Source organism: Hirundo rustica, chromosome 5 (assembly GCF_015227805.2).
Source record: "Hirundo rustica isolate bHirRus1 chromosome 5, bHirRus1.pri.v3, whole genome shotgun sequence".
Classification (NCBI taxonomy): domain Eukaryota; kingdom Metazoa; phylum Chordata; class Aves; order Passeriformes; family Hirundinidae; genus Hirundo; species Hirundo rustica.
Window position 1 is genome coordinate 65417212 of NC_053454.1, and position 27631 is coordinate 65444842.

Consider the following 27631-nt stretch of genomic DNA (forward strand, 5'->3'; position numbering starts at 1 on the left):
TATTTATTTATTTTTTTGCTGTGGGAGAAGTCCACCGTCAACAGAGAGTCCGGTCCTGGAAGCTACACCATCATCATCTGCTCGTGTGCCCAGGAACTCTGAGCTCCTTCTCCTGCCTGCTGGAGCGGGGCCAGCCCTGCCCGGGAGTCGCAGCTTCTTCGGCACTGCTCTTGCCTGCCGGGACATCCCCCTGCCCGCCGGGAACATCCTGCTGTCCCAGCCACCAGCCCGGGAGTTTCCATCATTCCAGGTTGGTGCTCTCAGAATCCCAAGGGATCAGAGTGCCCCGGGCTTTGTGAAACAAAGCCCCTCGAGGTTCCTGGTTCTGTTTATTATTAATGCTGTAGTTGTTGTTTGCCTAGTTATACTTACTAGTAAAGAACTATTATTCCTTTCCCCATAGCTCTGACTGAAAAAGCCCCTTTAATTTTCTAAATTATAATAACTTGGAGGGAAGGGATTGGAATTCCCCATTCCTAGAGAGGCCCGCCCCTCCCTAGCAGATACCTGTCTTCTAAACCAAGACACTATCACAGCTCTCTACAGCCATACAAGATGGGGAAGTGTCAGGATAAAAGTCAGTGCACAATGCTGCCTTTTGAAGGCACTGAAGGGGATTTAATTTAATCTTTTTTGCTCCCTGCGTCTCGCTGCAGAGTTTCAGGTGAGCAGAAAGCAACTAAGGAGCAAATCAGAAGCTCTGCTGCCTTAGCTGAGAGCTGAGCAGCCCTTTCAGGTCCCTCACATCACACGTGCACGCAGATGCCTGATCCTGCCATGCCAGTAAAATATCTTCTGACCCCAATGCATCACGCTATTGCTTGATAAGATTCTAGCTAGTTTTTGTTTGGGGATCTGCCCAGAACACAGGAGTTTCTTTGCTGGACTGCAGGCCTGTGTTTCATCCCTGGAAGGCTGGAGGAAGGAGGACAATCTTTGCCACAATCTCACCCTAGTGGTAAGTTAGGACGTGCACCTGGAGCAAGCACCTCTCACATCTGGCAGCAAGCTCAGATCCACTGTTTCTCAAAAGGTCACCAACTAAAACAGAGGTTACATTTGTCATTTTTTATCCCATGCAGCTGACTGTCAAGCTTTGTTTAACGATGGGCAGCCTCACAGGTGATTATTCCTCACAGCTTTATAAAGGAGGGCAAGAGAAGTAGTTCATGGTGTAAAGTGATAAATTGTGTAATTGTGTGTTCAGATGAATGAAACAGAGAGGAAGATCCTGCAGCTTTGATTAGGACTCTGGAAGTGTGAACATAGTTAGTGGCTCCTTCACAGATTTCCTCTGTGCATTATGTCTCTGTGCTCTCATTTTCTGCCTGTAAAATGGGGCCCATGATATTTCTCAGTTCTACTTCTTTAGTCCTACTTTTCCATTTTTTGATGACATGGGCATACTTCAATTACTATCTGAGCCTCAGTGCATGTGAAATAGAAATAATCCCTCTTTTCACTCAAAACCCCCATGCATCATTGTAATACTGGTCCCTAATACAACATGAAAAAAAAAAAGCCTCTGAATATTGCAGTCTCTTTCTTACCTTCATTGACTTCATCATTTTCTTTGTCCACTTGTGCTTTCAGAACATAACGTTTTATAAGTCTCTTCATTATTTGCTGCCAGATTAAAACAGTTATATAATCAGGTGAGATTATATAATTAAACATTGTTCATTTTTCTTACTCAGCTCTCTCTGTCACGTCTGTCTAAGAGAAAGAATGAACAGCCCCAGATGAAGCACTTGCCTCAAATGGGCTTTTCTGGGGGCATGCTGAGAAAGTAAGGGAACAGCCAACGTAGTCAGCTTTCACATCCCTTACCCAGAAACCCATTTCAGATATTCCTTCCCCAGTTCCAGATGTTTGCCCCTCACACTTTCCCAACTGACATCAGAGACCCATTTTAAGTACTGCATGAGCTAGTTTTGAAATGCTTCAAATAACAGGCTTGGACAATAACTGTCTTTTTTTTTTTCAAGTAACATCCTACAGTTTGATTTCTACAGGAGGTTTTCTTTCTCTGGTGAAGGCAAAACGTACTTGAAACACAAAATTCTGCTAGAACCTTCTCACAGTTCTATTACTCAGGACAGTGATCACTGTATGTACTTACCTGATAGCGTGTTGGCTGATTGAGAATGCTGTTAAAACTGTGGGATTCAAAAACTCTGGAGTTTGACTGAGTGAAAAGGTTTAACTAGGAAGAAATAAGACAAAATCAAAATAAATTATGAAATTCACATTTAGGATTCAGCTCCATTATTCTTTTTCTTTAGACATGTTGGGGATCTTTCCATCTTTTACTACATCAGAGTATTATTTTTTAAAAAATGAGATTCCCTTGGGAAAAAAAAAAAATAAATATATATATATATATATATATAAAAATGCTGATAATTTTGGCCATCCTGTTCTGAGAAAATAGGCTTAAAGTATCTTTAACCAATATTCAAGTAACTCCTTGTGGGAATTAATTGCATCTTTGAATGCTTATCAATTTTTGTTTCAATTCTGTTTCACCAGATGTGTTGTTCTAACAAAATTCAAGTCTATTTCTTGTTTCATGCAGCATGTTTAGGCAGTCTGAAATGGAGATTTATTGATATAAATGATTAATTACTATCATCAGAAGCATGGATTATAGGCTAAAACTGAAAAGAAGACTGCTGGAATGGACACACATTTCTTCACTGCAATGAAAAGATCTCAGAACCTACCCTTGATTTGGAGTTGCCCATTCCCATTTCAATGTCTTTCTGTAGCCGTCTCCTCCTGCACTTAGAAAAGTTAATGATCCTCATGATGAAATAGAAAAAAGATTTGGGGCTTGGTACAAGACTGAAGGGTGGAGGTAATGTTTTTCCATCATCAAAATATGACAGCCAAAGTTTTGAACGAGCAAACTTCCACTCTACATCACTGTCATCCTGTGTTAGGAAGTAAAACACATGATGCTCTTGGTTTATATGAAATGCAAAGCTTCTTTCTAATGAAACTGTTTCAAAATATCTTCCAGGTTTTAGATAAAATGTTATTTTCTTGCTAGTAAGACTTCCAGCAGTTCTGAAAAAATGCAACCACTTCACTTAGTCTATTTTAACCAAATTTCAGTTGTCCCTTTATGGCAACATTTCATTGAGAATGCTTAGTTCAAGCACATGAAGCATTTAAACAAGCATAATTTCTGCATCAAGTGAAAGCCAACATATAAACTCCCTGCTATTTAAAGTGGAGCTTTCAGGGGTTTTTCAAGTCTTGTTTTTCTTATTAAAGTGGTCACATGAGTTTGCTGCTTGCACAAGTGTTGAAGTATTAGACTCAAGGAAAAAAATTGCTTAAAATGGTAGTGCTCACAGCTTTTTACATATCCAGGACAAGCAACTCTCATTTAAAATGGAGTATAGAAAATACAAACTTTAGGGTCCTGAAGAAATTGTATTAAATACTGACAAACTTATTTTGTCCTAATACATTCTTACTGAAGTATTCCAAGGCTGGATTATAAATAGTTTTCTCCTGCTGAATTCCCTAACATTTCCCAGAACTCATTGAAAAGTCTGGGAATGACATAACCATTTGTACATTATGTCTTAGATAACCCTTTTTCCTGTTCACGTGGGTATGTGCCTGCATCTGTATGAATGTAGTACTCCTTGAACTCATGGTCTGAAAGGCTGGCACTATAAATATGCTTTTACTTTCATTTCAGAAACCTGAGATTTATTTTTGAAACCCAAGTATCTTCAATACTCCACATTTTCTGATTTGTCTTTTAATTGGAGCTGGATGCCAAATATAATGTGTACATGGCACTAGATAAACTTGTTTACATCCTGGGAGGTTCTTCAGCTTGGCCGAGTTGTTAGATAAAGTGAGCTGTATTTTACACATTTTGTGATATCCTTTCCTGATATCCTCCTCTTCTCTGCATTTTTTGCATATCGCAGAAATAATTCCTATTAACTCTGCCCCTTTTTCAGCTAACAGAAGAGAACAGCTTGAGAACAGAGCCCACCTCAATTTCTTGATATGAACTGTTGATCATAGCAATCAGCATGTTGAGCAGAACCACCACCATTGTTACGTTGTATATGCCATAAAGAACGTAACCAATGTTCTCAATGAACTTGTGATCGTATTTGAGGACAACAGACGTTACTTCAGACAAGCCAAATATCGACCAAAATAAGGTCTTGAAACTTTCTTCCACTCTGTAGGGAAAAAGAGAGGAAGGCATTATTAGTAACGACGCAAAGAAATATGTAAGTGGTGTTTACAGTGATTGATAAACAACCTCAATTAATTTGTCTGTGAATCAGAGCACTGATCAAAACAACAAACACGCAAGGGTGCATTTTTCACAGCACTTTCCATTTCTCCCCTGTGCTCCACCTATCCATCACAGCTAATAGAGCTGTAACAATACATGCAGACCAACAGGAACTAGAAAGGCATTTTATATCAAGGAATATTCTCTTCCAATTGGTTGCCCACAAGTCTGCGTGATTGAAATTTTTTTCAATCAGGTGAAATTTTTTCAGGCTGAAATGAAAGCTTCCGTTATACAAACAGGGAACAATTGGTCTTTTGTGTTCTGCTTTCTGAGGTCTTCAGTTTTATTTTAATGCTAAGAGAGAGCACACAATATCTCACGGACTTTGTTACCTTAGTGAAAAACCTGAAAGTTTTGATCGGCTTTTTACTTACAATGAAATCTCTTACTTACGTTGTAAAGGCCGGGTTTAGTTTAGCTCCAAGGTAGTAGGAGTACAGTATGAACATTCCAATCATAAATGCAAGGAATACCATGATAAAAAGGACCATAAACTTGAAGATGTCCTTAACAGTCCTTCCAAGTGAGATCTGCAAGGGCCCAAAACTCTCATTTGCAGGCAGGATATATGCAATCCGAGAAAAGCTGAGAACAACAGCAATTGCATAAAGGCCTTCAGATATTATCTGAGGATCAGATGGGAGCCATTTATCTCTAGCTGGAAGATATGAAATACAGTGGTTACTCATTTATCACAATCTTGAGGAATAAACCATGATAGGATTTTTCCATTAACATGTCTGAATTTAGTTGAGACAAATACTTGAAGAGTCTAATAGTTGCTGCTCTATTCCTATTTCATTTCGGTCACAAATTATGAATATGAGTTACATTACCTTCTGTTAGAAGAAAAGTGACTCGAAGAAACATGATATTTTCTTCTGCAGTTTGCAGTTTAACCTGAACTAGACAATAACTAATTCCTTACTGCATTTTTGACATGCCTGTATTAGCTATCTTAACAAGCACTATGCTAAAGCTGGGAAATTTATTCCTATTTGGTGTTTTATTGATGGGAAGTTAAGTGTTGCCCAATGAACAATTTCATTTATTAGTCACACCAAGCTTTTGCTTTTTGCAGGATATAGCCTAATTCCCATAGTGACCATAAAGATTTTTGCAAATTGCCTCAAAAGAAATAGGATTGTGGGTTTTACACACAATGTGCACAGAAACAATGGAGTTATGCAGAAATTCATAAATTACTATGTGAATTCATGCACCATCTTAGAAGAGCAACACTGAATTAAAACATGCTTCATATCAAAATAACCTGTGTTTCTAAATGTGTATTTACGTATGCACAAGTTCAGATTGGTTATATGGCAGTTAAGGTAAGTAACAAAACCAAGTCTGCTGTTACAATATATTGAAGCCCATCCTAAAATACACTGTCAGGAGCATTTTCCTGTGTTGCAAATACAGATTAATCATACCTTTATTGACAATTTCTGCACTGCAATAAGCAGTTAGTAGTTTTATTCTATTTAAGCAGACCTTCACAGGGCCAGCATCCTTCCTTCAGGAGGAAATGCTGATACATGCTTATGAACATGAGTAACAATCAAACGACTGAACCAAAAAAAGGAGAAAGAAATCACATCAACATTTTATCTGTTTTGCTATTAGCCAAGAATATAATATGACTTCCACATGTTTAAAATCGAGGGGGTCAAATTTAGCTCTAGGGTGAAGAGAGGCTTCTAAATGCATCCTTCAAGCTTTCCTACGTTCAGATCTGTTTGGCAGAAAAACGAAGCTCACCATAAGTAAAATACTCAATTTCTGGAGGAAGTGTGACCTCGGAGAGGTCATTCTCCTCAATGTAGTTGTCCACATACTGTTGTGCTTTTGTGGCCTGAAGGAATGCCAGGAGCCTGGCTGTGAAAGCGGCAATGAAAATGGACAGCATCCCGAAATCCAGAACATTCCATAACTGCAGGATGTATTCCCTGGGTCCTTCCAGCCACAGCTCTTTGCATTCTGACCACATCATACCTGCAACAAGAAATGAAAAAGCACAGCAGTGTTTGCCAATCTGTGGCCATTTAAATTCCCTACATTCTCCCATTTAATGGAAGCAGGTGATACCAGTGGAGCAGAGATTCACTTATTTGCAGTATCACAGCATCATCCCCTTCACTAAGTTTATTCTCTCTTAGTTTCAACTGGGATTATCAAATAGCAAGGTATTAATTGAGATTAATTAATGGAAATATAGTTCAGACATCACCCCACAGAGAGTAGGGTACAGTCTTGATTTTGCAGTGAAAGTATTGTGGCCTAACAAAACAACTTCTGTAATTCCAAAGGAGGAAAAATAAATCATGAGGAAAAAATATCCTCTTACTTTCTTACCATTTACATTCCTAAGCCACTTCTGAATCAGAGAGGGTATTTTCACCACAAGAACACAACTACCCAACGACACAGATGACCAAATATAAAGAGCACAATTATACTACAGTTTTTTCACTTTACAGAATGAGACACTTTTTGGCTTAGAAAGTGGAATATGCTATGTGTAATTCAGATTTCTTACTCAAACTTCCCCTCAGAAATTAATTTATGTGGATTTCATCCAGATCACAGCCTCATCATAACCATGAGATGCAGTTGCTGTGAATCAAGACTTTTTGCTTGATTCAAAGAGGTTTCTTAGGGAAAATAAAAACCCAACAAATAACAAAATCCCAACCCCACAAACTTCTTTTTGTTTTCCTGGCTGTGTAACTCAAAGCGGCTGCTGCTGCTGCCATCCCAACCACACTCAGAGCAGCCACACACTGGACTGGGAAATCCCAGTCCTTGCCTTCTGTCAAATAAAGAGTATAAGCTGGAATTCCCAAAAGGCAGCAAGTGATACTCATTTCCCTACCCTGACACAGTTTAGGATAAAGCAGTGCTTAAACCAGGAGATACAAATGATTCAAAATCTGTCCTAATGCCCTGTTATCTTGCCCGAAGGTCCATTAGCTGCTGCACACAGTTGCTGAATCAAAGATCTGGGACCTGGGCTTCTCTGCTCCCTTTCAGAATTTCTATTTGCAGGAAAACAGGAAGATGAAGGGGCAATATACCTACCAAGAACCCACACCATGATCAGCATTTCTGTCCAGGTGAACTGGGTGGTCTTCACCCTAAAGATCTGCTTGGGGTAATCAGTAACAGTGACATTCGGCAGCGTCGTTATGCCCTCAAATCTGTCTGAAGCATTGAACACCAGCAGGCCTAGGAAAATAATGAAGGATGCTGCATGTGCCACAAATTTCATAAATGGGCTTCGAAGAATTCTTCCAAGCTGCAAAGGCAGAATGAAAGCAGTCACTCAGTTTTCTCAAAGAAACACCAGGCATTCCAGAAGCATAAACGGGCACTCAGAGCTCAGGAGAGCCAGAAATTCTTAAAGGATATTCTTCCAAGAGCACTCAACCGCCATGCTTCGCCATTTCGGACAAAAAGCTCCCACAGGGAGCCGCACAGAGTTTGTTGTCCTGCTAGTGAGTGCTCATGTTACTCCATAAACTCTAGGTGGCAATGTTTGAGGGGAAACACTCCAAGGAATTGCAAATATACAATGGTAGTGACCAGGAGGAGTTTGTAAAGCAAGCCCAGGGAAAGATAAATTATTAAAATCTCCAGCTCCAGCAAAACCTTTTCCCTAACGACAAGAGCGTACTATTAACTTTTCTATAACTACAGCCCTAGGAAAAATTAGTTGGTGTTCTTATCTCTGGTTACTACAATCCAGCCACAGAACACATGTTCAGAGCTCCAAGTGCCAAATAAGCAGCTGTGTCTATTAAAACTAATGACTGTTCCACAAAACAGACTAGGAGAAATAAGATCAGAAATATTAGCGATTTTTAAAATAAATTCAGTAGGTTTAATTCACATCTGCACCTGGTAAAAGAACAAAAAGCAGCAGTAGGGTCAGTCTGTCTGCAGCAGAAGAGGAGATCAGCTGCTTCCAGAAGACCACAGGAGCTTTCTTATTTCAAGGAATTGTTTTCCTTGAAATTTGGGTCAGCTACTGTGAACTAAGCAAACCAGCACACATTAAACTGCATTTACTACCTGGGCAAACAATCTCAGGTTTCCTTCCTTCTCCTGACCTTTAGAAAGCATTTTGTAATTGCAAGATCCAACAACTGACCTGAATGTATAGCGCTTTTATTTGACACGAGCACTGAGGAAATATATCAGATGTTTCTGCTACTGGGAATTAGAGCTCAAGGACAAATGTCACTTTTCCATATTAGACACCAGCTAAAAATATATTAGTATGTTCCTACTACATGGAGCTGTGAGGAATATTACTTACTAAAGATATTAACGGAAAGTGACACTTCAGAGGATAATGAGAGTAACAGTTACACTATTTTCATAAAGGTTTATCATTAAATAAATACATATTTCACCCAGAGAAAAGATAAGGTTCCCTTCAAAGATGTAGATGAGAAAAACCCTATCCTCTTTGAGATAAACTAAAAGAATGAAATATTAAAAAACCCTCACATTTCTTTGCTTTACAATTGCTAAGGAAATAAATCGAAAGACTGTATTCGGCACAGGAGTAATTTTTTTAAAATGTTAATGCAACAGATGAATCTTTCATCTGATTTACCGAAGATCTATCAACATACCTGATTTGCAAACAATTCATGTGCTACAGACCATCAGGATTTCAAAGAAACTGCTATGCCTTTCCTTGTGAGGTCAGGAAGAAAGGTGGGAGCACTCTTACACTTTCACATATTTTTAAAAGGTAAGAGTTTACAGCTATGCTCTTTTACAAATATATCCCGTTGCTTGGTCAGAATGATGCATTTAATTTAATTTCTGCTCTATGGTTCAGCTGGCAAACAGACCTCCTAGGGCTGGGATAACAAATATTTTACTTAAGATTAAGTTCTGCATCAGTAAAGTCAACAGATGTTCTGCTAATGGTTTATATGGGAACAGCATGAGACCTTAGGATGCCACCAGAGGAGACTTAATAAAGAATCTGAGTGGTGACTTTCAAAAAATCCGTGTTACTAATACATATAAATTACACAGCAGACACTGGGAGGTGAGCACAACCTAGGGAAATTTAAAAAAGAAAAAAAGCTCTCAGAGAAGGTTGTTTTTCTTTCCTTCAGTTTAATGCTAATTTATATTCATACTTCATCATTGTGGTCCCCTCTTTACAGTGCAAATAAGAAGAAACCCCTTAGCATCTCTTGGCTCAAGGTTAGAGATGGCTAAAAATATCATTAATTAGTTAAAATTTGGAAGCAGCAGAAATTGCATGTTGACTGCCAGGAAAGGAAAAGCAGCTCTGAGAACAGCACAAGACACATAATTTATAAAATTGAGTACCCTGCTACATGGTGCAATCCAATAACCAATGGCTAGAAAGGGAAGGCCCAATGCCACAACCAGCACCACCAGACACTTGATAGCTATGGTCTGCTCCCGTAATCCTGAGAGATTTTCATACCAGATTGTCAGTAGCTGTTGCTGACAGTTTGGATGGGCCACAAACTGCAAAGAAAAAGAAAGAAAAACTGAGACATGCTGTCATTAATAAGAGTTACGTAACTGCTACATGCACAACTGTGATCACCTTAAGGTCTAAATTAACACCAGATATTTAAGAACCATGGGGTTTTTTTTGTTGTTTTTTTTTTTTTCTCATTTCCTTTAAAGCAAAGGTTAATAAATAAAGAAGAAACTCCACTGATGCCTTAAGTTTTAGCTTTCATGTTTTTCAGATTCTGTGCTGCCTAGGGATGCAGTTCTGAGCCTCATACGAAGTGTTACTCAGTTCTCTTCACAGAGTAGGTAGACAAAGCAAGTCCTTTTCCAGATGGAGAGCAAGGACAACTGTTACAAGTTTTCAGGCCCAAAAGCATAAAAAATGGTGGACTGAAGAAAAAAAACCAAGAAGGATGGGATCTCATAATCTGAAGCTATAATTGGACAATTAAACCCCAAAATGTAAATGGACCCAAACTTATAAAAGTGAAACCTTGTGACCAGTTGTCCATTTTGTGACCATTCTAGGTCTACCCTGGGTGTAGCTCTGGTCAGGCTCTTGTCCTCCCCAAGGCGTATCCTAAAGGCCTTTCAGTAAATATCTAGTTTATTCTCTAGCTCTGCCCAGTCTCTGTTCCAGGTCAGCCTTCCCAAGGCATCACCACATCACAAGAGCATGTGGGACACCAGTTAAGCACAAGGGTGAGCAGCCTGGTTTTCACAGCACTTTGAAGAAATCTGGTGATACACTTACCAGTAACTAGTGAATCGGAATAAGGAAAGCTAGGTGTTTCACAAAAAAAGGGTTTGAAAAGAAATCTGATAACTAATGATTTGCGTTGGGTTAAGAGTGAGATTTGCTATCAGTTGGGTATACTCTGGAAAAAAGAATTAAAATACTGTAAACCTTGGATGCCCATTTTGTTATCCCTTGTACTCTGCAGAGATCATTACGTACTACACACACTGTTGTTTGCCAGGTCTTGCTTGCAAAACTCTATCAATATCCCAAATCTCATTAAAAAGCGCATAGAGTAGTACAACAGGACAGACTTCTTAAAGAAAATCAAATTAAATCATTGGCATTGAAAACAGGGAACCTGAAGCCTCTCAAGAAGAGCAATTTGAAACTGCTGCGTGAACTTTAAAAGGGGAAGCAATCTTCATACTTTAATCTACTTTGCTGTAAAATTAAAGTCCCTAAGCATTTTGGTGTGTGATGCATTAAGCGGTTACTTCACATATTAATGCAGTTTGTACATAAAGTGGAGTGGCCAAGAGAAATAAATAAAGAGATTGTAAAAAAGTCCTTTAAGAAATTAATGTCAACTCAAACTGCTTCTGTTCTTTTTATTAGGTTGTCACCTTTGAAGCTTATACACCATAAAAACTGCCAGCCTGGCCCATCTGAGAAGAATAGATTGGGGTTTTTTGTTTGTGCATTCTTATATATGCCCCCAGCCTCTTATTTTACTAAGATAAATTTCATTGTCAACTCAGGACATCAAAGGGATGAATCCCACAGCAGATTAACTGTGGACAAAGGCAGGAAAGTAAATAATTATTTCAAATTACAAAGATATTTTTAAAAGCAGGCTCAAAACTGTAGGGAGGAGGAGGGAAGAAACACCCACATAATTCCTTCTGTTACCACAGGGAGTGGGAAGAAACAGTAAAGGAGCTTTAAGGAAGTCTACCCAGGGGTGGGAATCAGTCCATGGGCCCTGTGGCACCTCATCCAGACCTCTGTGCTGGTTTATTCTCCAGATCTGTCAACTTTTTGATCTGACACTAGGAGGAGATCTGCTATAATTAAAAAAAGAGGAAGATTTAGTGAATAAGACAAAATAAGGGTTATGGGCAAGTTCTTCTCTGGCAGTGAGTCTAAAGGCTCTTGATAGGATCCTAGAAACTTATTTAACTGCTGGCAACTGCACAGCATGCACCACTTCCAAGCCCTCGCAGCGAGTTGTGTCACTTCTCATCCCTAAAAGCTCTGAAATTCATCCCTCCTCTCTCAGTCTTTACTGAAATACTTCAGCTGATGATTATGATGGTTTTATTTTCAGCAACTTTAAACTATGCCCACCCCTGTTACATTTGTGTCTGTATTACCTGTATTTGCCTGCAGCTTCATCTCCTCCAAGGACAGTGGGATCACATCACATTTTACTACTGCTCACATCATCCTACAACTTTGTTCTTCCTGCATTTCTCCTCTCATTCTATTTTCCATGCAGTTTCTCAATTTTCATTACATATGTTGAACTTATTATCACATGTATCTAATACCTTCAGCTCCAAGCAGAACCCCAGTGAACAAAAATGATGCATGAGAACAGCATCTGGTCACTAAAAGAAAAAATATCCCAATTTTAATGTAGCTGCTTTTCCAAGCATAATTGACAGTAACACTTCTGATGTTTTCAGTTTCATGACCATGAACCAAATCATCAGTATGTAAATATTTTTCTGTATGACTCAGAGTGATTATGTTATTTATTTCTACCATCATAATGGCTGGGTTTAGATGGAGCAAGAACAAATCCTGGCATACTCTGATACACTAATGCACAAAATACAAAGAGAATTTTGCATCTTCTTTCTTATCTATCAGTTGAACACTTCAGGGTTTGAAAATTAACTCCTGTGATTTTATTCCAGCTCTTATTGATTTCACTTGGAAATTCCATCCTGATTTTTTTCTCAGCAAGAACTGCAGATTAGTTGGGCCGGTGTCAGCTCTTCTCTGGAATTTTGTTGGCAATCTAAAGACAGAGTTGAGACACAGAACTAAAAGCACTACTACAGCAGTAATTCAGCATACAGGGCAAGAGTAATTTGTTTTCTATTTGTGTTGGTTTGTTTTTTTTTTTCCCCCCCCTCCCTTAATTCCCTTCATCCTTCTCTATTGAGGCTGCAGTTTCAGTCTGACCCTTAGCTTCAAAATCACATCATGTTTAAAAGATGGGCTCCGCTTTGGTGCAGTACCTCTAGGGCATTAAGTGCAAGAGTTTCATTACTAATAGAATTAAAAACTCCCTTTCCCTAGCAGTGAAGTTCTGAGTACATTTGCTACTTGTCATATGTTTTTTCCTGCCTCTCCTCCCTCTGGACAGGGCATAGGCTCATTAACTATTTCATGGACCTGCTGCTCTGTTTGGCTGCACTGCTGCCAAGACGGAACTAACCTTGATGGACCTGACTTGGAAGCACAGCTAGAAATATGGAAAGCTAAAGAAAACAGGCCACATCCTTGTTTGGTTCCTATGGTGAGAGGGTTGAAAGGATCCCATGTGGAGTTCCCACATCTGAACCTGTTCCAGCCAGGACATCACTAGAATCTGTCGTAGCTCTGGCAGAGCAAATCCCAGCATCAAAGGACCACAACAGCAGAGACATTTCCATCCCTGCTATGCCCCGTGTAATGGTCACTTACAGGGAACTGCACATGTATGAATATAGCACACAACTCTGCACCATCTATTTCCTCCCACCAGGATCATTCCTCTTGTAGGTTCTCAGCTGTATCTGTCATGAACTGCAGCCAGCACTCTGAGTTTCTCTCTTGCAAGAGAAGGGAACAAGTTTGCTATGAGGAATTCTCTTTTGGTTTTGTTTTGGTTTTTTTCCCGCTATTTAGAATTCTGTTATTCTTAACAGATCTGTGTGGCCCTTTGCTCAACACTGAATTTCATCAGTGACAACAATTCATAAAATAAAACCACAGCCTTCAGCGTGAAAGCTGAGACACCAGCCTCAACAAAGTTTTCGTACACATTAAACTGCAATAGAGTAGAGAATGTTTATATTTAGACACCATAGCATGCTTACGCACTTTGATCTTTTTCCTCTGTTGCAGTCTTTTAAGCTAATTTAATGCCTGTATATATTTATCTTGATTTTTGGTAATTGATATGCATATATCTGGTGTAGATCAATTCTATACTGGAAATGATGATTTGCTGCTTGGGACCTGTGTTTACAATTTTTGTTCTCAGTCTTTTGGGGCCGTCATAAACACCAGTAATCCCCAGTTGTTCTGGCAGGGTCCTTACAATTAATTTTATATGGCAGATGGGCTCAAGAGGTGGCCACAGAGCACAGGGTTATTTATTCTGAGAGACTCAAGGCTTCTTGTGGAGATGATGAAACTATAATGGCTGTAAGGAATGTGATGCTAATCACGTAAATAGGTAGCGGTAAATAATGCATAGGCACTGCTGTATTTCCTGGTTCCTCTCACAACAGGACACAATATTAACTATCTTCTGTGCTAGCCTAATATGGGATCTTGAGGAGAACAATATAGCAATACAATAAAAACTACAAGGAAAGGATATGTATTTATGTCAAATATGTGATGCACAGCTCCATTTCTCAACACACAATATTTATTCACATAATGCAAAGTACTTTGAGAGAGGCATCTACTGCAAACGCTTGCCAAAACACCAATAAACATAGGTACAAAGGTGAAGAACTGAAATGAACTGATCAAGCAGCCACAGACATTCCATGCATTTCCAGGACTGAGTTTTAAAATATTTTAGGTTGAAATCAACACTTTCACCAACACAACTTTCTCTTTGGATTAGGTATTATTGCATTGACTGACAGGAAGACACAGCCTGAATGTCATGAGTGAAAATCTGGCTCTACTGAAATATCCTTTGGGTTAATCAGGAGAAGGATCTGACCAACTGTGCCTTGCTAACACCCCTCACTTTTGTCATTGCAATGTCCTGCCACTTCTCAGCGGTGGGAAGTAGATTAAAAGAAACTCTTTCATTACAGGCCCTTTCCGCCTTGTGAGAATCTTGATTACTCGCACCACGCCTCCGTTGTGCATCTGACCACAGGTTCACAACACCTGCAGAAGGAGGAGGTGGCGCTGCCCTCCTGCCACGGTGTCTGAGAGCTGTGAGGGGTTACCTTTTTGACTTCGTACTTAATGGCCAGCTTCACGCGGCTCAGGGACGCTCGGTGCCTCTGCGCTTCCACCGGCTCCGCGTTCAGATCCCCGTTCAGAATGGCCTCCACCTCCTCTGAGTCCCGGCACAGATCCAGGACACCAACCACGAAGTCCTTGCACTGCATGGACAGCTTGCGATAGTCGTTCTGGAATGGGAGGGGGACGGAAAACGGCCCGTGACAAACATGCTCAAGAGTCAACCGTGAGGAAAAAAGGACCTGCACAAGTTGCTTAAAATGAAGTGTTTGATTTTTACTGTGTCAAGTTTGGAGTGTAACAGATATTACAGCATTTTTGTACAGCAGAATCCTTCACTGTCTGATGCAAGGTGAACATCCAACAGCATCAGTTTAACACAGCGTGGGAACATGACATGAGTGTGATGACAATAATCTGGATGGGCAAAAAGGGGCAGCTGAAAATTTAAGAATTTCACAAACAAAGCAAGACCAGAACTGTCAAAAAAGTAATCTCACTCTCACAAAAGCTTTGCTGACAACTAATGAAATAATTGCCTATGAGGCTACAAATACCTTTTAGCTCTTTCTGCGCTGCTGAAGTGGCTGATTACTCATTACTCCGATGTATACCAGGTACATTTCCCCCTTTTTTCTTTTCCACCCCCTGCTTCCCACCTTCCTTGGAATGTCTCACACCCAACAACTGGTACAGTCGGTTACAAAGTAACAGCATAGAGCAATGGCAGGATAAACTTGGACACCAACGTTGTGGGAAAAATGCCCCAAATTTCCTGTAAGAGTGCTCTGGGAAGAACAAGAGAATTCATCTTCCATACCTGCTCAGTCTTTCCAAGGACTATCATATATGTCAACATCAAATATTTGCCTCTCCCTAATCTTCCTCCTCTGACAAAACATTTGTGACTGTATTTCAGAATTTTTAGCTAACCTTGTAAACATGTACATCTGAAATTTTGTCTGTACTTTAGTTTATGCTTGTAAATGTCTCCCATCACCTCTGTGATATTACCTATAAACTCTTATCTTGATCTCTGCTTCAGCAGAAACCTTGGTCTTCATTTTTGTGTCCATGTCCTCTCAGACAGATTTCTAGAAATTCCATATCTGAGATGTGGCCCCTGATTTCCTCACATGAGGCTACAGCTGGAAGAGGAAACTTGACTGAATCTGCCAATTTTACCTTCAGTGACCAACTAGAAACAGCACAACCACCTTTTTCAATTACTCCATAGCTTTTCTTCAGGTTTCTTTTTCCTCCATCAGGCCACCAAAACACTAATTTGAGCCCTCCACCTCTCCATTTTTTTGTGTTTTACTGTTCATTTTCAGACACTGCTTTTTCAAAATTCCTTTTGGAGGGTGCAGATTTTCCCTTCTCAAAAATGTTCCCTTAGTGCTTCTGCCCTCATCATTTTCCCACTTAATCTTTTTTACTTTTTCTGAAACCCTCACTTTTTCCTCCTTTCCTAAGTAATTTTACCTCCTTGTACTGGCAGTTTTGTTAAATTTCCAACTTAGCACCGATATAATGGGACAGAGAAACTAATGAGCTCTCAATAGTTTCAAATTATTTTGGGAAATGATGGGAAAAGAGGCTGCATAGGAAAAGCTCAAGAATCACCCATCAAGCCCTTAGGACAGATTCAGATATGAATCAAAATGAAACATTACTGGAGACAAACAAATATTCCTAGAGAAGTTGTGTTATTACACAAGACTAACATCCCTGATACAGACTTGGAAACAACCAGTCCTAATCCTAGACCCTGAACAGGATCCTGTGATTTCCTTTGGTCATAGAGGACAAATTAATTCACTCGTCAGTGAAGCAACAGGATGTAAGGTTATTTTAGATTTGTTTTCGGTAACCAAGGAGAACAGGACAGAAGAGCCAATTATAAAAATAATACTGAGATGTATGATTAAATTCAGTGAAGGGATAAGCAAGCTTATGTGTGATCAAGATTTAGGACTTTGAAAAAGGCAAAGTCTCATTGAAAAGTTAATCAAGGCAGTGAAATATACTTGCTAACATGGAGATCTGAATGCAGATGAATGCTTTTACATGAAATGTGATTAGATCTCAGACATTACAAGGATAAAAACCTTGCAAAGAAGACTCCAGGATGGGGGCTAGAAAATAACAGCAGTCAAAACAAACAAACAAACAAACAAACAAAAAAACCCCACCACAAACAAACAACAACAACCACCAAACAAAAACAACCAACCAACAACAACAACAACAAAAAAAAAAAAAAAAAACCAACACAAAACAAACAAAAAAACACCCAAAAACCCAAAAACAAAACCAAAACAACAACAAAAAAACCCACAAAAAACCCCCCACACCAACGAAAAAACCCCCCCCAAAACTCTAAATACAAACTGCTAGAATTCACGTTATGGACAATATTAAACAAAGCACAAGGAGGTGACACAATGTAAAATGAAGATGGGGATTGTATTCACTGAAGAAAAAGGAGTGACTGAAGACAATCTAATAAAGCTAAAAACAATACCATGCCTTCAGTTTATTCAAGTCCTATGCTGTTTATATTGTTTCCACAAAAGAATTCCTAAACATCGGTGAGAACTCAAACACTCTTCCTTAAGTATCTAATTTAAAGCAGGAGGTGCTTGCACATTTCACTACAGCTAAAGAAAGTATTTATTAAAGGAGGTGGCTGAGCAAAAGCCATGAAAATCATCACACACAGCTTAACATTAATTCAACAGGAACAAGACTGATAACAAACTTTTCTCTAATACTTTAAAGTAGCTGTAAATCTGCTATTCAAAGTGCATGGGAGGATATGCTTCATGCATTACTTCAGTAATAATACAACATAAGTAAAAGAGAAACTACATTCTTTCTCGCCTGAATTTGCAGGCACTTTTAACTTTCCCAAGAAAAAAAAAGTAGTATTTGTTTTACTATTATTTGTATCCAATCCACAGTCTAAAATGGTATCTTATTAAGGTTTAATAAAGTTTAGTTTAGATGGTTTTGTATTATTCAAGTGCTTTACGACATAACACAACCCAAATTTTGTCCTTGTATGAATGAACACGGGCTGTCCAGTTGCAGGGAGAAGCTTCAATTACAAAGTGACTTCCCATTCTTTTGCTAATTTTGAAGAAATAGAAGAAATAGTGGATATCTAATAATTAGGAAATAACAAGAGTTATTTCCACACTTTGCATGTTTGCCTACCACAAGAGTTACCCAAATTTCTTCTAATAGCAGTGGAATAACAGTAGAAACATGAATGACATGTTTCTTTATTGGTAGATACACCACATGCTTATACAAGTTATGCTTATTGCCAGAGAAGGTTAACGATATAATGGATGAGGTTTTATTCTGCCAAATTTAAGGATTAAATACAGCCTACATTACTCACAAATGCTGCTATGAGAACTGAAAACCAGTACGTGCATTCCTAATATCCCACTCTGGCTTTGAATCTTATAGCAGGAAAACTTGTTAGATTTCCCTCTCCAGGTCTTTATTTACCTATGTATTAGCAAATCAAATTTATCCCAGTCTATCTGATTGCTTTACAGAATTAAACAGACAAACAGTACCCAATTCTCAAACAACCTTCTACCTCTAGGGCGTTGTGTGGATATCAGAAATTTTAATCTGTGGTCCCAGTCATCCAAATCACCTCTGCTCACTCCTGAGAACATACAAATGAAGCCACCAGATCAACACTAACAGTTGCACAAACATCTTTGTAACAACAAAAAATATCAGTCTACACCCCGCATTTCCCACGTTTCACAGCTAACTCCAGTACATACAGGACAACTGATGACGACTGGAACTGCAAAGCTGTGTCTCACAAGCAGTTTTAGAGGACTCTGGCACACATCAAAGGCTGGATATCAGCCTGCCCAGATTTGTGTATCCTGTTCTCACTCGTAACATCAAGCACTGTCCTGTGAATTCACCTGGAGTCTTGACAAAGAATGTATCGGTCTGTGTGCAAAGAACGAAGCACACAAACAGAAAACCTTCAGCTGATTTCACACAAGATTTGTAACCACTGCAAAGGAAATTTATTTTGAGCCATCACATGCAGTCAAAGAAAATGTAGGGATCTGTGTTCTGTTACAGGAGCCACGCTCCTGCAAACACCAAAGTTCGTGAGTACTGCACAACTAATTCAGTCATTATACTGAATCATAAATTTATGTTATTATCTGGTAAATGGCCACTTTGAAACCACATATATGGTGAGTTTGCACATGTAACTGTATATGCAAATCAAGCACATAATTGCACTGACGGTTATGTATCTAGGCCCTGTCCTTTCAAAAGCTGGGCCTAAAGCTAGATCAAGCTTGAACACTTTTTGTTAGTTCAGCTGAGATAACACTATGTAAATTTACTTGGAACACTGACAGATTCTGCTTTCAGATGCACGTCCACATCTTGCGTTGGTTCAGTGGGAGCTTTTAGCAAAACTGGGAGCAGGGATTTATCCTATAGAAAGCAGGACTCCAACGTTTTTGATCTTTACCAGAGCAATTTCAGCCGGGAGAACTGAGCTTGCTTACACAGGACGCTATTTGGTTGAAAGCTGGTATAAAGGGATAACCATGGGGCTTTTTAGCTACTTTGTCCTCTCCCTTCCTGCAGTGACTCCAAAGGAAAGTTCCATTGGCTGTTCCAGAAATCCTCCCTTCCCTGGGCAGAAACAGCTTTAACGTTCTCAGGGAGGGGGGTGAGTATCAATTAACTTTAGTAACCCAAACCTGTCACTCCCCAAGCCGAGCCGCAGTGGCCATGGTCTGCTAAAAATAGGAGAACAGGAAAACATAAAAATTTGGAATATTTCTATTGCAAAGTATTTTGCGGTGCTACTGGACAGGAAAAGATAATTCTCCAACTATGGTAATGGTCACTTATTTACATTAAGACAAGATACAGTTCCAGTTTTTACGATTTGGTAGCATTCTTGACTGAGATCAAACTGAAATTCCTGATGTCATATGAAATCCTGCAGGTAATCACTGGAATTAGCAGACTAGGGGGACTAGGAATACCAAGTAAAGTCAGAGAAATACTGTACTTCCTGCCCTGGCCAAGAGAGAATTGAACAGAAGAATACATAGGAAGATGACAAGTGGATGCAAAGATCGAAAAGGAGTGAAAGTGTCAAGAGGAAATAAATGTAACAGATGAAGAGCAGAAGAACAAACAGTAGGTTGATTGAAACAAGGACTTTACAAATGGATGTAAGGAAGCTTGGAAATGAAAGGAGTAGAATGAAACGGTTTTAGGCCTCCAGTTTCCTCATCTACTTTTATTAATTTTCAGTACTTTTGTTTTGGCTATGTGTCTTGCATCTTCCAAGAAAAACCAGGGCTCTGTGGTTTCTTTGAATCCATTTTCTTTACTTCTAAAAGGAAAATAAAACCAAACCCTAAAAATCAGTGTAATTAATCAGGTTTTCTTGAGGCCCTGTCATGAATGAATGGCCTATGTCACTCTACCAGAACTTCTAATTCACTTGTGCAAACCCTGGTTTGTGCACTAGAATTTCTTAGTGTAAATGATAAGCACCAGAGGCAGACTGGACTTTGCATATGCAATGGATGTTAGGCTCAATTTAACAAGCATTTACCAGGAAACTTGGCCCTCAGGTGTTTTTAAACAGGTTCAGCCTATGCTCTTTCTCTGTGGGAAAACCACCCAGAACAGCATTTCCTTTAGGAGTTCTCTGCATCCTGGAAGTGCATCATGCACAGGAAACATTGTGGGCCTTAATATTCCATAGATACTGGGACTAAATCATGATTTAAACAGGTTTGTCCATTTTTTTTGTTGTGAGAGAGATGAATTATTTTGCCCATTTTTCTCCACGCTGAAACAATTCTGCTCAGTGCTGTGCTACAGACTGAATTTGAGTGGAATACCCGAGCATTTCCAGTGATGATGCTAGAGGAGAGTGCAGCAGAGGTCTGCAGGAGTGCTAATGCTGGATTAGAAGCCTTCTCCTCTGGGATGTGACAAAGCACTTCCAGATGACACATCTGTAGGGAAGAAAGCACTGAAAAGGCAGTTACAGATGGGAGGGACTCCAGGAAAACACTCAGCTCTCCTATCAGGCTTGGTAGAAACAGAAGAAAAAAAAAAGAGATGTGACATCAATGAGGAGAGTAATTATTTCACTGGAATGTTTTGACATTGATGAGAAGCTGGAATTTCCATGCCAGCAAGGAGTCAGGAACAATTTTTACTGTAGGTGCCAAAACTGAATCACCTGATACACCTGGCAAGGTTAGTAGCCATGCAAGTGCTATCCAAAAATATTGAAATCTTTGAAAACTGTGAATTTCTTGGGGTTTTAAGCATCACAAAACAACAGGGAATTACCATTTTAAGAACTGAAATAATTTTTTAAAGTTCTGGTTTGAAATTAGAAGCTTAATAAAAAAACTTCACCTTTTCTCCTCCAAAATTTCAAGCTACTTTTTTTTCTCATGAAATTTGTATGCATGGTATTAGTACCTGTGAGATGGGAGTCTCCCATGAATTTCTATCTCCACTCAAATTTTCTATGCAGTTCTAATCATCTACACCCTTGCCTAATAAAAACACAATGCAGCTTGCCCTAATTTAGCTTTTGGTGGCTGGGTACCTTCTCATCTGAGGAAAAAGAAAAATCTGACATTTTTCCCTGAATAAATACATTGAGGAAGTATTCAACTAATTTTCCAGGTTACACAGTACACAGAATGAGTGGTACAAGTGAGTTCCTTCAGCAAAGAAAGGGGAGGAAGGGTTTAAGATGAATTTCACACTTCATCAGTGTGTGTTATAATACATTAATCCTTCTGAAAATTTATTTTTAAATTCTATTTTAACTCACTCAGCTGAATATGGACCTATTCTTTCTCAGGAGTTTTCTTCCTCTTCTGTTAAATTTCATTTTATTAATTTCTGCCTGTCTTTCTCCAGGTTGTTGTATATCCCTTCTGAGTACTCCACAGGGTAAGCAGTGCTTGCGGCTGTTTGGAGAGGTTAATGCATCATTTGTCTCTCTCAGATTATTTTTGAAAATATTAAACAAGCAAGTGGTACCCAAGACTGGCCTTGCAGAACCCCAATAAATGTGAATGCTGTGAATAACTTTACTCACTGAGAGCAATCTGCCATTCCTCAAGCCAAGCTTCTCTCATTACAAGCAGTCTACTGGGGTTTGGTATTTTTGTGGGGTTAGGCTGCAGGGGGAGAACGGGGGACAAGAGGAAAGATGGCTGTTATGATCCTTTTCCAGGTATCCAACTGAACTGAAAAATCACTAAAAAAAGCACTAAAAAAACGCAACAGTTAACCAAGCCATTAATTGTCTGAAATATATAAAGAAGTCACAGCGCTGACATACAAAACCAGATACAGCTGAAAACCACATAAGAAGCCCAGTATCTATCTGTAAGCAGTCTAACAGCTCGTTTTGAACATGTGACATTCCTAAAAGGCGCAACCAAAAAAATTCACCTTGGAGTGAATTAACAATTAGGAGACATCAGCCAAAATCAGTACAAAGACGGAATAAGGTCAATGCTGCAGTACCCTCAAGAAAAGCAAAACATTTCTGCTTTCTGCACTTATATTACTCAGCATTTGTAACTAAGAACGATCCTTGTGTGCTGCAGCAACCAGAATTATTTTCCATCTGCTGCAAGGTTATCAGAATGCCCGCTTTTCCCAGTTTCCAATTTTACCAATTTTCTCCAAACACAGCAGGTGCAAAAGCAATTTCATTTCATTAAAAATTCTTTTTCAAGGTTTATGTATCAAGAATAAAAGAGACAATAAGATGAGAGTATTTGTAATTGAAAAAGTAAAAGCACAGGGAATCGTTTTAGCATGTAAGGACAACATGAAGTAGCAGCAACTTTAAAACAATAACAAAGACAGAGAAACACAAAAACACCATTACCTTGAATTCTTTTTCAATGTTGGCCAACTTGGCAAGTTCATTGCTGAGTTCTAGAGCAGTGAGCACTGGATCTTCACTAGACAGGGACAGATAAGCCGGACTGGCCAGTCCTTTGTACGCGTTTATTCTTGACCTAGAGTGACTGAAAGAATCATGTTTTTGCTTCTCTGTACAGTCATTACATTTGCAGAAATAATCATGAGGTCTTTCTATCCTCGCTCCTTTCATCAACAGCATGTGCACGACTTCGTATTTTTGGCAGTGGGCAGCTAAAATTATTGGAGTGATGTCTGGAGAAAAGCGGGTACCGTCTTCATCATAGGAATAAAAATCGTCATCCTGGAGCTCCTGCTCACAAGGGCTCAGAGTCAGTCGCTTATTTACCGAAAACCCAGGATGATTCAAAATTGCTTCCACTATCCTAATGTAACCCTTGCTGATTGCGAGCAGCAGGGCATCTCCGATCCGTGCCAAGTTCTCTTTTTTTAACAGAAGTTCTGTCACTTCCAAATGTTCATTCCCCACAGCAAGCTGCAAGGCGTTTTGGCCCATGTAGTCAACGCAGTTAACGTTCAGCGTCTTTGACTCCTCCAGCATTTTGCGCACCACGGGGATGTTCCCGTACTCGGCAGCATCCAGGAACCGCTCCTCCTCGGCCGTCAGGCTTGTGCCCCTGTTGTTGAACATGAAGGCCGGGCCCCTAATGGCCTGTCGCCTTCCCTTCTCCCTCATCACGGTCATACGCCTTAGGGACGGGCTCTCTTCCATGTACCTACGGAGAAAACAAGGAAAAGGTAACAAATCTTCACTATGGTGGTAATTTGTAACTTCCAATCCTGTGGCTAAAACAAGTTATTTTGTCCCTTGTCCTTTGCACATTTACTGACAAGCAGTATCCTGGATTGGGATTGCTCTTGCTTGTCTGCAATCTGAAGGCACTCACAGGCTCGACACCTCGGGCCATTGCTGTTCTCTTAGTATGGTCAAGATTTATTAATGTTTTTCATTTCTTTTAAGACATCACTCCTCTTCAGAAATCCCTCCCAGCTCACTTACCACATATATAAAATGAAAACACATTTACTATACTGCTTTCAGTGGTAATTAATATTATCCATCACAGGCATTCAAGCCGATGGTGTAAGTAAGGCAATACTTAATGCTTACCACGTTGTAGATCACATAAAAGTGAGGTGAAAACACATTATCTTCAGGACATCATGTCAAGCAACACATGATGAAACCTGATCACAGCTTCTCGTGTTACTACTAGAAACATTAAACCCGGAAGCTTCTACTCACAAGTCACTTTGGTCAAATTACAAATTTTTGGAAAACAACAGTACATACAGATTCAGCAGACTTTATGCAACTAAACTGCTCACAGGTTCCAGACACCAGGAGTCACCCAGTACAGACTGAGATCAGCTCTCCCTCCAGTGGACTCCTGCAATGCTGTGGATTGTGTTGGGCCTGTTTCTACATCACCCATTTCAGGAGCTGAGAGGCTCTGCATATACATTCTTGTACCATAATAAAAAAAAAATGGGAAAGTCAAAGAGTTAATTAATGAAAATTGGGATAACTGCTGCAGTTAAGAGGAAAGCTGGGTGTGGAAAAGTAAAATGTTCTAAAGGAAAATGAGAACCAGGGATTCCATGAACTCTCCACAGAAACCAGTTGCAAAAGAAGGAAGACGGGGGAAAGAGAAGGGTAACAGGTGAAAAGAACAGGTGAGCAAATTAATTTGGCAAACACAGAAACTGGAATGATGAACCAGTGAAGGTGAACCACTGAAGGTACTGGCTGAGAGAACAGGCAGATTAGATGCTGAGCTGGATCTAGCAAGGTAAGGAAACAAGAGAGGGGCGGGGAGGTTCAGCGCAGTGAGACTGGATAGAAATTGCAAAGAAAAGAGACTTAGGATGAGGGGTTGAGGAGCAGACACTGCCTAGCTGGAGGAAACAGCAGAAGGAGACAACTGCCTGGCAAGGTCTGAAATAACATAATGGATGGAATCAGGCTAAAGTGGTCGCAGCTGCCAGAGCAGAGGCCAAAGGCCTGAAAATGTACTCAGGATACCCTAACCTTCCTTTCCCATCATCTGCACATAAATATGAAACCAGCTAGCAATCTCCCTTGCCTTTTCTAGTCCAACTCAATAGTGAGGAAGGCAGCCTCCAGTTGTATCAGTTAATCTAGTAGCTCAAGGGACAGAGATCACTTGAGATGATTTGATGGGCATGGAGACACCAAGTGCTGCTGATAAACAGTATGACTTAATGGAGGGTGTGCTTTGAATACATATAACACACACACACACACACACACATATATATACACACACTACACAGAGCTAAAGAAATCTTTTATGTTCCATATTTGTTTCTTAGGTCCTACGTGCCAGTGTTCCTCATCTTTAGAAAAAGAACAGTTGGCTCCCATTTTACAGGAGCATTGTGAAAATTAATTTTTTTCACTTTGCTGAAAAACTCAGACACAGGAGTAAAAGGCCAGAGAGAAAAACTGAAAAGGAAATTAATCCTTCTACTCTCAGTGCATTAGAAGAGATGTGAGACCATGTAATGAATGCCAAGGACAAACCAAAATATTAAACAGACACTTTTTAAGCAAACCCCGTCAGTCTGCAAAAAGGATAGAAGAGAGCGAAAAATGCCCCGGGCACCTTTGGGCATGCAGGGGCTCTGCATTAAAGTGGACACAGTTGCACCTGCACGAGCAGCTTCGAAAGGCAAATATCCAAACCGATGCAGGTTCAAATGCACAGAGAGAGAACAGCCTCCTAACTGCTGGTGGGGGTTGGTTTTTGTGGGTGGGATCCTTCAACGAGCTTTGCTCGGTTGACACTGCCCAAAGTACGCCCGCTGCCATCACTGGTTGCAGCTCTGCCAGCCCTAGGAGTTCTCATTGGGCGTAACTAATTCCAATCAGGTTGTAAGGGTAGGCCTGCCCTTCCAGCTATCTACATCAAAATGTAAAATCTTAATCACTTTATCACAGCTACAAACATCCTAAAACCCAGTCCAAGCCCTGAGCATTTCAGTGAGCACAAATGGGCAGCTCAGTTGCACATCAAGCAAAGAGACTGTGAAACTCATTAGCAAGGGCAGGTCTCTCCTGGGATGAAGCATTTGATCTTTTTACCTTTATATCTGTGGCTGGCATTTCTGGACTACCTGAAACAGCCTGAGTGGCACCGCAGTATAAGCAATGCTAACTACCATTTGCTTTTTGAAAGATGTGGCAAAACTGCTCTGGCAAACATGACATGATCCATCCTTTCATTTTTATTTTTTTTTTCACTTCTGTCTTTAAATCTATAAAAAAGGCTGCATAACAGAGAGGATTTGTAACTCTGTTAAACACAGAATTGATTTAATGTCTTAAACCTCAGGCATATTTCCCACTTAAGAGTACTCAGAAATAAAGTCTTGAGCCCAGAGTGCACACTGTGAACTGCCACAGTGCGCTGCTATCTTATTCCCCAACAAAATCACAAGTAAAACCAGATACATTGTCTTCTCATAGTTTCTTTTTACACGAGATCTTATTGTCTTTTATGCTGTTATACTCCCACTCTTCCTCCACATCCAAAATCACACAGGTGCAGAAATGTAGTGTCTACTGTAATGTTATGAAGAAAAAAATTACGGCTATTAAAAATGCAAAAAACCAAAACATATTGACTCATGCTGACTTCTTGCTTTAAGAAGACTCTAAACTGCCACTTTGAATCTCATTTATCTTTTATGAAACATGCAATGCATTTGTCCTTATATATTCTGTACAATTTTTCAGCATATTTTGAAAGACGACGTTTATTTTCATTTCATCTACCTTCCTTTCAAACCCCACTATGTGGGTGATCACTGAGGTGATTCATCTGAATTCTGTAGAGAGATACATATCCTTTCAAAAGTGTCCTTTCAAGAGTGGCTTCCTAATAAAGAAGATACCCTTAACTGTAAACCTTGTGACAGAAATGATGTATCTGAAGTGACTTCTCAAAATAAGGATGTGCAATGCATCTTATGTGCAATCGATTTGCAATACTTTAATGACTAAAACACTGTCAAGACATCCCCCAAAAAATGAAAAGCAAAAAATCTGACGCAGGACCACAGGGCCATGAGGCTGTTGTGTTCATCCACACTTCTCCCCTCTTTTCTTCCACTTTTCCCTCAGCAAATTCAAGGAAGCCAGGATAGCTCTGGTCAGGGTAATGCATGCAACATCAGGTACAAGGTCTCCTATTCCATTTTCTGCTTTCCTTTTCTTATATCTAATATTTTTAGCTATCCCAAAGTATGAATAAAATACTTAGAATTTTTAAGTGTTTGACCATTTTCAGCATATTTTGTATGTATTATTTGCCATCTGAAATAATCAAACCAGCAAAATCTCAAGTTGCATCTCTTGACATCATTAGTCTGGCTTAAAAATATGATTAAAACAGAACTAAGTGTGCATTAATTACTTGTGTTCTATTTCCAAAGCCTCTAAAGTTCAGATACTCAGCCTCTGTAAGGCGCTGACAACCTACATTTAAAAAAGAGGGAAGGAGAGATGGGAATCGTGATGCTCCTCTTCCCAACTGTTCCAGATAGTTGAGAGAACGCACACACAAAAATATAAAAATATCTGTAGAATGCACAGAAAAAAAACCAAACAAACAAAAAACCAAGCCAATGAAAACACACACACACACAAAAACCCCAAGTAAGAAAAATGCCCAATTATTCTGTATTAATTAGTTAGCAGAGATAAAGAGGGATGGAATTGGAGATCAGTCATGTTAACTGAAGCACACCTGGCACCATCACATCTG

General features: G+C 39.6%; 1 protein-coding gene across 4 annotated transcripts in view; it reads right to left on the reverse strand.

Moving 5' to 3' along the window:
• The window catches only part of TRPC3 (transient receptor potential cation channel subfamily C member 3), a 34874-nt gene that overhangs the window by 2010 nt on the left and 5233 nt on the right, over positions 1 to 27631 (reverse strand). For 3 of the 4 annotated variants that reach the window (XM_040065636.2, XM_040065633.1, XM_040065634.2), the window contains exons 2-11: positions 22783 to 23554; positions 14801 to 14986; positions 9707 to 9871; positions 7427 to 7643; positions 6107 to 6340; positions 4736 to 5000; positions 4025 to 4220; positions 2727 to 2936; positions 2123 to 2206; positions 1551 to 1626 (exon numbers count right to left, since the gene is read on the reverse strand). In XM_040065636.2, coding sequence (XP_039921570.1) covers positions 1551 to 1626; positions 2123 to 2206; positions 2727 to 2936; positions 4025 to 4220; positions 4736 to 5000; positions 6107 to 6340; positions 7427 to 7643; positions 9707 to 9871; positions 14801 to 14986; positions 22783 to 23550 — 2401 coding nt within the window. In that variant the 5' untranslated portion in view covers positions 23551 to 23554. The remainder of the gene's footprint in view (positions 1 to 1550; positions 1627 to 2122; positions 2207 to 2726; positions 2937 to 4024; positions 4221 to 4735; positions 5001 to 6106; positions 6341 to 7426; positions 7644 to 9706; positions 9872 to 14800; positions 14987 to 22782; positions 23555 to 27631) is intronic. The other variant, XM_040065635.2, reaches the window with a different exon arrangement.